The sequence below is a fragment of the Sabethes cyaneus genome, chromosome 2 (assembly GCF_943734655.1).
Source record: "Sabethes cyaneus chromosome 2, idSabCyanKW18_F2, whole genome shotgun sequence".
NCBI lineage: Eukaryota > Metazoa > Arthropoda > Insecta > Diptera > Culicidae > Sabethes > Sabethes cyaneus.
This window is the reverse complement of record NC_071354.1, coordinates 232,207,666-232,220,224: the sequence shown is the minus strand read 5'-3', so window position 1 is coordinate 232,220,224 and position 12,559 is coordinate 232,207,666. Positions and strand designations below refer to the sequence as shown.

At 42.5% G+C, this 12,559-nt stretch overlaps 1 protein-coding gene across 4 annotated transcripts in view; it reads right to left on the bottom strand.

Annotated features, from left to right (window-relative positions):
- Positions 1-10,065, bottom strand: part of LOC128738843 (transcription initiation factor TFIID subunit 4) — a 35,832-nt gene extending 25,767 nt beyond the window's left edge. For all 4 annotated transcript variants that reach the window (XM_053834266.1, XM_053834269.1, XM_053834267.1 and 1 more), the window contains exon 1: positions 8,677-10,065. In XM_053834266.1, coding sequence (XP_053690241.1) covers positions 8,677-9,627 — 951 coding nt within the window. In that variant the 5' untranslated portion in view covers positions 9,628-10,065. The remainder of the gene's footprint in view (positions 1-8,676) is intronic.
- Positions 10,066-12,559: the final 2,494 nt, after the last annotated feature.

Here is a 12,559-nt window from a genome sequence, read left to right as displayed (position 1 = left end):
GAGGATTTGTCGCCGTGTAAATATTTGATCCGTTGTAGACCGACCTTCGATGAAGCCGGCTTGATAAGTTTCCACAAATTTGTTCGCAATTGGTGATAGTCGACGGAAAATGATTTGGGACAGCACTTTATAGGCGGCATTGAGAACGGTGATCGCTCGATAGTTCTCACAGTCCAACTTGTCGCCCTTTTTATAGATCGGGCAGATGCACCATTTCTGTTGTACCACAGGGAATTAACCTTGGACAACTGCCTTTTTATTTTTTATAAATGAACTCTCAGGAGGAATTACCTATGGAGGAGGAGGAATTACCTACGGACTGGTTGGAAGGTCTCATATGCCCAATTTACAAAAAGGGTCATCGACTCGAATGCAGTAATTATCGAGGTATTACTCTCCTCAATTCTGCATACAAAACTCTCCCGCATCCTGTTTCTCAGACTGAGGCCGTTGCAGGAAACCTTTTGTTAGCGAATACCAGTGCGGTTTTCGAGAGGGACGCTCCACGAACCAAATGTTCACCTTGCGACAGATCCTCGATAAATTCCGGGAACTCATTTCCCGGATCCCCATCATTTGCTTATAGACCTCAAGGCGGCGTACGATTCAGTTAAACGAAACGAACTGTGACAGATTATGCTTGAACTTGCTTTTCCAACAAAAATGATTAGGCTGATACGTGCTACCCTTGATGGTTCAAAATCAAGTGTCACGATAGCGGGTGAGACATCGGACTCGTTTGTGACGTTAGGTGGTTTGAAGCAAGGTGACGGACTATCGAAATTGCTGTTTAACATTGCATTGGAAGGTGCTATTCGAAGGGCCGGCATGCAGAGAAGCGGTACCATCATCACGAAATCTCATATGCTCCTAGGGTTCGCGGACGACATCGATATCATCGGTGTTAACCGTAGAGCTGTGGAAGAAGCGTACACGCATCGTAAGGAGGAAGCTGCGAGGATAGGGCTTATCATAAATTCTACCAAAACAAAGTATATGGTGGCTGGTAGCCCTTCAGGTGTTGGAACTGCGGTGGTGATAGATGGAGATACTTTTGAAGAGGTCGACGAATTTGTTTACCTTGGTACGTTAGTGACATGTGACAACGATGTGAGCCGTGAAGTAAAAAGGCGGATAGCGGCCTGCGATCAATTCTTGGCGGCATATTAGACAAAGGAGTGTGGTGCAGGCGTATGCATAATGAAATATACCAAGTGTACAAAGATGCGGATATTGTGAAATGACTAAAATACGGCAGGCTACAATGGGCTGGCCATATAGCAAGGATGCCGGATGAGACCAGCGAAAATAATATTAAGCAGAGAACCCGATAGAGGCCGGCGACTTCGAGGCAGACCCCGCTGTTGACGAGGATGCAAGAACAGCGGGTGTTAGGGGCGACTGGAGAGTGGCAGCTCAGGACCGAGTAATGTGGAGACGGCTCCTGAATTCGGCATGGATTCGATAAGCGGATTGTCGCCGAAAAAGTAAGTAAAAGTAAGTGAACTGTCAACTTTCGCTTCCTAGCTGTCAGTCATCTTAAGATGATTCCACCGTATGGAACTCTAGTGCATAATAGACAGATTTGAAGAATGGTGCTCGAGCAACGTGCTTACTGTCAACAATTTCAACTATGTACTTTAATTCGACACGGTGTAAGTGGCGGCCATCCACGCACCATTGGGATAATATCGGGGAAAAGCGAATTAACCCGAATCAGCTCAATAATGATGCCATATGGCATCACTTGATACATTTACCGGGCAGTAGCAACTATATTACCACAAATTTTTTCAAGCTTTTCAGCTATTTTTGCAGCAAACTAAAGGGTTTCTCCCGTATGCGAAGATCAGTTAGCTTCGAGGTATGTGCTGCTCGAGCCAAAGATGCTGATAGCTTCGAGGTACTGCTGATCTAACAAGTCAGTCGTCGTATGTTCGAATTTCGGCTGGGTGGTGCATGCTGGAGTCAGCAGGATTGTTGCACTAGCCCCGTAATTGTAGCGTCGGCAAAGTCTATCGATAAAGAAGAGTAATAGCCTCTAATTCTACATACTAATCGGACCTGGATCCGATCAGAAATAGCGATCAGAATGCAACGAATGTGATCGGAACGGGCGCGGATGGAATATGAAATCGAGGTGAATGTCTTAATGAAGGTTATACCAACAACACGGTATTAATCAATAGCAAGAAAAACTGTTGAACACGGTAATCTCATCGGTTGTTTAATACGTGGACTGAAGCAAATGTTGGAAGAAACTTCCAAAATACGACGGTTAAATAGAAACCGTTCGTAAAAATTAGACGGCTCTTTTTAATGATTATGACGTCATACCCAGGATACGAACCGGGCTGAGGGCTCTGTATCCGCAATATTACCAAGTTTGCTTTATAAATGAGTGATCATGCGTTCGAATTTTAGCAGAATCTGACCATTTGGTGTCAAGTGAATTTAGTACTTTGCGCACCTCAGGCTCGTAATAACTTTAAAAAAAATTATAACGTCAGCATAAAACAATCGATCGCCATTTGGGAGCAAAAGAGAAACATTGTTTATGGCAAGCAAAAAGAAGCTATGGACTCAGCTTGCTGCCCTGCGGAACTCAGAATTAGTAGGAGAATACTTTTCCAGACACAAACTTCGACTGGTCAGGTAATGTAAAGCAGCATACAACATTCACAGTAACACCTAATCGCTCCATTTTACTAAACAGCTGGATTGGTCTATTGTCGATAATTTTTAATTTACTTCTCGATTTGGTCTCCTATCAATGGCTAGTTTTCGAACCTTTATTGAGTTCGACAAAACTCCACAAAACGCCAGTACGTGGCGGAACGGAACATAACCTACAATGTTCATGAAAGATAGTAGTGTTCCAGGGAGGTAGCTCATTTGACATAGTAATTTAGTATAATGCCATTTAGCATAACGCCATTTGGATGTGTGTGAGGTCATTTTACATAATTCCTCAAACATCATTTCATCACTTTTCTAGATGATTCAGGACGAGTCGGCAGGTTGCGAGTGTTTCCCGGTGACTCGCCGTCGAAAGCAACCGCCCATTGCGGGGGGCAGAGAAATCACCTTTGCCTAGGTTTATTCGTTTCACTAGGTTTACCGACAAAATAGTTTTCCTTAGTGCTCGCATGGATTAGATCAATGCAGCGTAGCTAGAGTAAAGTTTTAAAAACATGGGTAAGAAACGCTGGCAACAGCTCTCGCTGGGTTCTTTGTAGCATTTGGGAGAAGAAACTACCGGATGGAAGGAGTTATTTGTTCCATCTACAAGGCTGATCGGTTCGGCTGTCAATTAAACGCCACCTACAACGTACTCTGCTAGTTCCTGTTACGCTCGCTATCACCGATAGCATATAGTTTTGAATTATCAGCCGATTTTTCTGAACATGAGAGCTCAAGCCTATACGCACCAAATTTTTACCATCTGACAGATTTTGTAGAAAAGTCGGAAGTACAAAGTGCCCACGCGTCACATCATTATTGAGTTCAAAGCAGCATACGATAAAGTTAATCGATACCAGTTATGGCAGATGATGCACAAACACAATTTTTCGGACGTTCACGGAGATCACGTTGAGAGAAATTAGGTTTCCAATGCTCCTGGTATGCCAGCTTTTCTCCCAGACCAACAACGCCGGATAATTTTCTTCTAGCAGTACCATAGCCAGCAACTTTCAAATACGATTAACATTGCTCTGCACCAGGCTTGAATTGATTTGCTTTTTAGAAAGAAGGCATCGTATCTCAGAGTCGAAGACGCTGGTATTTAAGCCCCTGGAGAAGAGTTACCAAGCAGGTTTCCCAGTGGCTGTTCTTAGCTAAGCAACAAAAGAAAGCAAAATGAGCGATTACTTAAATAATAACGGTTTTAATATTCTAAAATATCATTTCAGAAATTGCCGTTCACCTTGAGAAATAGTAATTTTCTGAAACGTCTGAGACGTTCTCGAAATATGCTGACAAAAGTGAACTAACCGTATATTGGGGCGAACCAACCACCGGTTGAAAGTTCCATTAAAAAAGTAATAAATAAATAGTGAACTAACCAATTTATCTCAAGTCACTTGTAGAAGGATAGCATAGAAAAAAATAGAATTCTTTTCGTCTAGAACAAGACAGGCAATGTTACAAGTGACAAGAGACATCCGAAGTGAAGGATTGGAAAGAAAAGGATTACGTAACGAATCATTAGCGTATATAACACAAACTTGTGTGATATATAACACAAAATAAAGCCTTGGATATTAAAATCTTTAAAGCTTGATCCTTTTTTATTGACATAATTTGCAACCGGTTCGTAGATTACAGGACGGCTATTTCATTTCAAATAACGTGCAGAATCCAAACAAATTTTAGCTGGGTCGATTCCGGGAGAAGACTCATTGAGTTCATCGAGTGGATCCACGGATGCAGTCGGGCTGATAAGTGCAGAAACTCACTCAACGTGATTCGTTCCGCAAGTAATTTACTGCGATAATGGGACAAACTTTGTTGGAGCGAAGCGGCAATTGCAGAAAGAAATCAAGAGAATAAACATCCACACCCAGTGAAGATTTAACTCCCCTGCCGCTCGTTACATCGAGGAGCTGTTGGGAAAGAATGGTTCGCGCAATGAAAGCAGCATTAGCGTATGTGCCGGTAATGCGATAGCTCCATGACGATGACTGTGCCCCAGATGAGAGCTGCGAGAAGTACCCCAACCAAAGCATTAGAAGCAATTTTACACCTTCTTCCACTTTACCAGGTTGTGTAATTGGAAGCGGAAAAAAGTGCTCTAAGGCTAACTCGCTGTAGAAATATGCAACAGGGCAATATTACGGGTCAAACAAAAATACTGGAAAATTTCCGTATTAACGAACTAATAATAAAGAACGAAGATCGTATAGATAGAAGAACTAACTTCGAAATTCCATATAGAATAGTTTCAGGCATAGATTAATATGTTCCCATGGGAAACTGGTCGACTGTCTTTCAGGCAGAAGTGTCGCGAATTTCGGAATTTACGTGGTTTTGATTTACGGGGGACGTATCCTTTGCGTAAAAAGCGACTTGAGTGTATATGCAACATAATATACATGTGTGCAAAAATATGCTTGTAACAAAAGTACAGGCATGCGAAAATCGATATCTTCGCGGACAGCCAAGCAGCACTACTGGCACTCAAGTCCGCCAAATGCGTGTCCAAATTAGTTTGGGAGTGCAGCACAGCATTGAGAGAGCTCTCCCGCCAAAACAAAGTTTTATTACTTTGCGTGCCCGGTCACTGCAGAATCGAGGGCAATGAATTTGCTGAAAACCTAGCAAGACAAGGATCAGCTCAGCAATTTATTGGTCCTGAACCATTTCTGGGCACCTCCACATGCGCCGTGAAAGGCGTACTGATGACATGGGAAAAGCTAGAAATAGTATCCCGTTGGAAACAAACACAGGGTTGTAGAGAAGCTAAACAGTTTATCTACCCAACCCCTGCAGTAGCTAAAAAAAACTACTCTATTTAACTCGTAGTGAACTACGCACAATCACGGGACTCCTAACAGGACACAGCCCCGCTCTTTATCATTTAACCTTTACTTCCTCGACATCAAAAATAAAGGTATTTTCAGTTACACTTTTGGCTCTATCTACACTGATTTTCAATGGATTTTTATGCAACTAGTCTTAAAAGAACCACATTAGGTTGGCATTTTACCGGAGATATTCCAGATCGCAGTGGAATTTTTTTTAACGTCATAAGTAGCAGATGAAATAAAACTAGAAATCTGCTTAAATGTCTGCGCAAAAGTTATCCATTTCATTTATAGTCACTAATAATCAATCTTACACTATTCTGTAGAGCGCTGGCCTACGCCTCACACTCCGGAACATCCGTTGTCGGTTCTACTGGAACTCAAAAGTCAAGTGGTCATTTGGAATGCTCTTCGAAAATATGGCAAATAGTGTGTCAAACCATAGTATTTTTCAACACTAGCTCTTTAGTGGACATTTGGATGTTACCGAATCCAGATTGAAAAGTTGTAAGCTCGAATCTTAGAAGCAGTGATTCATTCGATTTCAAAGTGACTTTAGCATGGCTTTATCCGCAGGCTCCCCTCATGCTGAATTCTGTATTACATATGTGGTAGTGGAAGAAACTTAGGATTTTCTGCCTTCTATAAATTCTTCACTATTCACCACAACATATAAGGACTGTTGTTGATAGTTTACCGATCATTTTCGGTGTAGTGGTTAGCATTCACGCCGAGGACTTCGATTCAAATCCCAACCTCGCAGAAGTCACGAACAACCTGAGCAGTTAAAATGAGTATAATACAAGACTCTAGTTTCTCTGGGACTTTTGTCAGGCTCCAGTGCTCTCTAGTACGGCCCAGATATTGGCGTCAACGATAATCGGCAATATGAAAATACCGAATCACGGAACTACTGCTGGACTGGCATCACCAAAAATGCCGTCACGCAAACGATGAAACCGTCGTGAATGAACTGCCTCATTTCTATTTCACAGCTGCGAGTTGAAGTACGTCTGTCCCGGAAGCGCTGCATGTGGTGTCGTGTTGACAAAGCGATGCTTTTGGGTCCCAAAAATGGATCCACACAAATCGGTCCAAATAAAAATCCTCGTACGTCCCTTCTCGTACTAGAGCGTTGGCCTCTTAGATAAAATTGGGAAGTATTGCGAAACGATGAGTGTACTTGTTGTATACGCGTCTGACAACACGTATTTAGGACATCCATTACCCAACCTGGAATTTATTCCAATAATGGGATAAACTTTGTTGGATCGAAGCGGGAATTGCAGAAAAAGTTAAGAGAATCAACGAGAAGTTCTGTAGTACTTTTATAAAAGCAGTATTACCGTGCGGAATAGGTGATTATAAGGACGGGTAGTGCGAGTGATTCCAAGAAAGAACGATGCTAATTAGCACGAAGATAGCTAGAGTAGTAGTTTATGGCCTTTCCCATGCGCGTGGCCAAGTAGAGTAAGAGAAAATGGTCTTCAAATAGGTGATAAGAGTCAAGAGATAGTAACAGCTCCGTCGAAAACTCCGTTTTAAGCCGGAGCTAACGAGGACGTGTATGATGTTGTTGACCCAACACAATATAGTAGTCAAAATAGCTGGGGGTCCAATAAAAGCCATTAGGTTTAGTCCAAGGTTCACAGACATTTTGGTAATATAAAGTAACGTTAGAAAAAACTCAATTTATGGCTAGTGGCTGGAGGATCGATAGAAAATACAAGCTGTACGTCAGAGGATCGTTGCACTAGCCCTGTAAATGTTCTGTACTCAAATAACCGGTTGCGAAGAAAGTCGATAAAAAGGGTCAAGTCTTAGATGTTCATACCCAAGGTTTTTACTTTTTCAACACATTTAGGCCAACAGTGAACATGTTCGTTTAGCTCGGAGATTTCTGGTTCTGCGTATTTCGAAAATTTCTACTCGCACCTGGCACACACACGTAGGACCAGGATGAACTGGTTGGTGAGTGCTAGCGCTAAGAACACGGCTATGGTGGAGCAGTCTGTAGTACACATGGTAACGCTCCTGAGTGTCCTCTTAAAATTGAGAACGGTTGAGAAATCAACCTTATGTTTTTCCAATCCTCTGTGGTTCAAGGATTACACAATGTATTGGAGAATCACAAAGGTCTAACAAAAAAGTTTGGTTAGAATACGACTATAACTGGCTCCCAATATAGTTTGGGTGGCCACTACTTAAGCATGATGCCGGTCAAATCGGATCTCCTCATTAGATCCGCATGCCGGAATGACTTCAAACGTTAAGAAATTTACCCTATAGTTATCAATATCAAATCAATCCACGGGCCGCAAGGACCACAGGACCATAAGTGTCGCAGTTTGGCCATCACTGATTTAAAAGGTTGCACACACTAAATTGTTTGTAATTCAAATCTGTCCCTAATTTAATAATTTAAATAATCTATTCAGTGAGAGAAAAAAGTTCTGTTGTAAAATGCATGGCCTGCTTATATTTATTACCTATGTTAAACGTATTAAACATGTATTCGTTAAAACTAAAAAACTGGCATATTTCATATTCCGACAAGTTTATTCACGCTTCAAACTATCCCCAATTACGGAGAAAATAAGTGTAGTTTAAAATATGGTAAAAATGCTGATAAAAATTTTATAAGTAGGTAAGCAAAAACTGTTATTTTAGAGGTAGAGGGAAGAGCGCAAACTAATTTTCGAATAACCATTTCCATTAATTTGAATAAACATTTATTTAAAATAAAAATTTATTTAAAACAAGACAAGCATTTGCACTCGCAAAAAATCTTTTCTGTACTTTTTTACAAAAATAAATTAATTATAATCTGCGCCACTTAGTTAAAGCCATTAGTTTTAGCCCTAATTTGCTGGAATCACGCCTTTTACCATTAAATAATTACAATCTTTTAGACAATCTAAATACAAAAAAAGGCACAGTAAAATTCTATGTACAAGCTTCCTATAGCCGGGGGGCAAAAATTCGCGCGAAGCAATCGGCATCAAAACTTCCGAACGGGTGGGAAATGAGGGTTTATGATATTTATGTGTGATACAGGAAGTGGTTAGAGAAAGGGAATATTCAATCAACAAGTTATACATCCTTGTCGGACTCAGCCTCTCGCTCGTTTTTCTACTCAAATGTTTACCTGATTGTTGATCGGTTTGGACATGGTTACGATTCCGGATGCACCGGAGTTAATCACCGCTCCGGTTTGCTGGTTCTTGATGATTAGCGTCTGCTGCTGCGGTTGGCCGTGGCTTCCCGGCTGACCGGCCGCTTGGATAGTCGTTTTTCCTCCAGCCCCGCCCGTCTGTATGAGTTGCGGGGCCTGCGACAGAGATATGGTCCCGTTCGGCAGTGCCGTCGAGGTCAGGGTTACGCGATTGTTGTTCATGTTGATCACCGCCTGAGTTCCGGCCGTATGCGTAGCGGCGCCACCACCAGGAGCAGGATAAACCAATTTCACTGGTTCATTCTTTGGCATGTTCGACTGATGCTGCGGATTGTTATTGTTGTTCGCGACGCTAAACTGTGGCGGATGCTGTCCTCCGGCGGAAACCACTATCTGATTGCTGATGATGTTAATACCGGACGAACCGGTAGAGGTAGTGGTCGGTACCGTGCTAATCAAGGCAGGTGGTGTCGACGACGGTGGCACTCCGGTGGCCGAGACGGTTATGTTCTTGCCGACCACCACAGTCGTGGGACCTGCACTGCTGCTGATCACGTTCTGGCCGCCACTAGTGGCAATGATAAAAGTTTTACTGTTATTATTGTTGTTGTTGTTGTTATTATTGGTACTGCTGTTCATAACATTCGACACGATTTCACCATTGGGAACACCGTGGTTATTACTGTGCTTCGGCTGCTGCTGCTGTTGCACTGAACTATTAATGGGGGTCGCTCCTCCATTTGACACAATTGCACTATTTAGACTGTTTCCACCATTTCCGCACTCGAAATTTTTACCGACTTGTTGCACCTGGTTCGTATTCGATTGATCCAACTGATTTTCCAGCGTTCCAACGATCGCACTCACCGCGGATTCATCGACATCTGATTTAAGAGCTTCCTCCAAAAAGTTGGCAGACGCCATTTTCTGTCGAAGTGACACTGCCCATTTTTGTTCGAACGCAACTGTACTGCTTAAACAGGCGTGCTGTCAACGGCGGCTGAGCTGTCACTGGTGTCATTCCGGTGCTTTTCTTTTCGAACTTACTGATAATCGGCGGGAACTGGGACGGGATGCCACGAAACTAGTTTCATTCACGTACAGTTCATGTAGCGACACACTCTTCGGGCGATTATTTTTGTTTTCACATAAAGTTTTGAACTAACAAACAAGCAAAATCAATGCCTTGGTAAACAGAAATCAAAATTTTGTCCGATTAAAAACTGACACTTCTTCGTTCTGACGTTTACCTAGCGATGTCAGCAGCACTATGCAACGTTCACTAGTGGAACTTTTTCGAAATGAGGCTACCTACTAGTTTTGATATTTAAAATTTCACCATTCATGCATCCTTTAAAAATTATCAAATTAAATGTTACATCCTGAAAAATAGTAGTGTTTCATGATAAACGTCTGATAGTACGATCCTATGCGTCAAGTAGTAGCGTTTGCACATTTTCGAAACTTTCGGCTGACATCAGCACACGTTACACGGTTTCACGCACACTTTTATAGGTGTACTAACACTTTTGCGAATTCCTAAGCACACTCTTCTTCATCACTCTCGCAGATTCGCTCTCATCCACTTCTGTTGTGTTAGTGCATTTCTTCTACCAGAATCAAAATTGCTGATAATCTCTTGAACGCAATTCACCAACACTTGCTTCAACTTTTCTTTTGCAAACTGTTCAGATTGCTGGAGTCAACAAACACTCGAGGGGTATTCTGACGCACCAAACTGCTTGCAAAATTTGTTGAAAAGGTTGAAATACGCACACCCCAGTAAAAACTCTTCTATCCCGATTTACAGTAGAGATGATTCATAACGTGCACATAAGCACAACTAAGGGCAGCAAACTTTTTCCCGTAAAATGCGCGCATCCACGCGAAACACAACTTTTACGCCCCCCGTGAACGTAAACGTCAACACCACCACCAGAAGCCGCATGACGACGGCGACGGCGACAACGACGACGGCTGTGCTGTGTAAAGAGATTTGCACAAAAGTGTCGAAAAGAAGAAACACCACACATTCGACGAACACAGAACGAACGGGGGAAAAAAACCTTCACTGGACTCCCACTTGGCTCTTCTTTCAGCCAGGCAGCTCGAAGCTCTTCTATACACTTCCACAGTCATCGCCGTCATCCGCTGGTGGCGTGAAAAAAGTCCAAAAATCAATCGATTTCATATTCTCAGCTCAGATCGAATACGGAAAATCCTTGGGATTTTTTTCCTCTGGTTTGCCGAAAACAATTCGCGCACAAAACTTGCTGCCCCTGTTCAGCGCAGCGGCTGTTATAGGATAGACTTTGTTTTACGCTGGACATAGTAAATGTCTGCCCCACCGACAGTACTCGTTTGACCACAAAATCTGTTCACTAGATTTTCACACATTTCAATCTATCGGAGTACCTAGCTCGATGCTTCAAGTTTCAATTTTCCTTTTAAAATACATTTGAATAAGAATTTTAAACATTTTACAATATTACAAAAATAATATAATCTTCAGGGCAAGTCTTGTAATAATTAGTAGAATCTGTGCAAAAATTTTAAAACACAGTGCTATTTCAGTAAAGCCTACTTTGTTTACCAATACAAAGCATGATGATTCAGTTGTTTACTAAACTCAGAACATTTCCCTTTGTAGGGACAAAACGAATAACTTTAAAATAAGCATAATTTACATTCGTGCTCTTGGTTGCTTCAAAAAAATCTTCCATGGGACAAACCGTGCCCAAGCACACAATAATTCACCGGCGGGTGGAACACAAAAGGAGGTGTATTCTTCGGAATCGATTTTCTGTTTTTCTCTTCGCACTAAGTAGGCAGAGCTCGGATCCTCCCGGCCATGGTTCTTATCACTGACCACTGACTGGGGTCAGCAAATTTCTCTTCTTGTGCACAAGTTGCTTTCCACCTCCAGAAGTTTGAACCGGATGTATCCGGTTCTACTGGCTACAGGCGAAAAGTAACACGTAATCCAGTACCAGAAGTACCTTTGCCGTACAGTCTTCTAACTCCTAACCTGCAATAGTATTGCGAGAGTCCTATGTGCGGCAAAAAGATGGCAACTTTTTCCCGTGAGCTTTCGTTCGGTCACTTATCGAAAGAGCTTCGAATCGACTGTAGACGTCGTCGGTACTGTGCATTCGCTGAGGAGTCCCGGAAACAAGCTTACTGCCCCGCACACTTCCGGTGAAATATTACACACCTATGGTACAGGTCCGGAGGACCGTCACAGATTCACTTTGCTTCTACCGTGAACAAACATCCTCACTCTTAGCTGGCACTGGCACTGATTTTTCGACAAGCAAACTTTTCTTCTCCGACTCCGACTCCAAGCTGAGCTGAGCTGTCGTCCGTCAGATAACGACGAGAAAATTATGCATAAATTCGCAAAAAAAAGGTGAATCGTCTGCACCTTTTTTTTCTTTTCCAGCGCGACGCGGCGACACCACGACGAAAAAACGAGAGCTCCTCCGACTTTGGCTGCTCCGGCGATAAATGGCGAATGAAGAGAATGCTAGACAACACAACACAACTCTGCCAGTCCTGCCGTTGTGTATGTTGTGTCATGTCGAAATTCGAAACGAAACGAAACACCGAAACTGATAGGGAGGATGATGAAATGGGATAAAAAGCGGTATAAAATGGATGAGTGTGTGCGTGTGTTTTCTGCACAAAGAGCATCGGTTGCGTATACGGAGAGGGAGAGAAAATAGCAATTTCATGCGTGATGCCAGAGTTGCCATTGTCACCGTGTTTCTATCAGGTTTTCCAATAATAGGGCAACGAAGATATTTTGGACATGCAAAGGAATATTCCTTTGCATTCTTGTTTGCATTTTGATGAA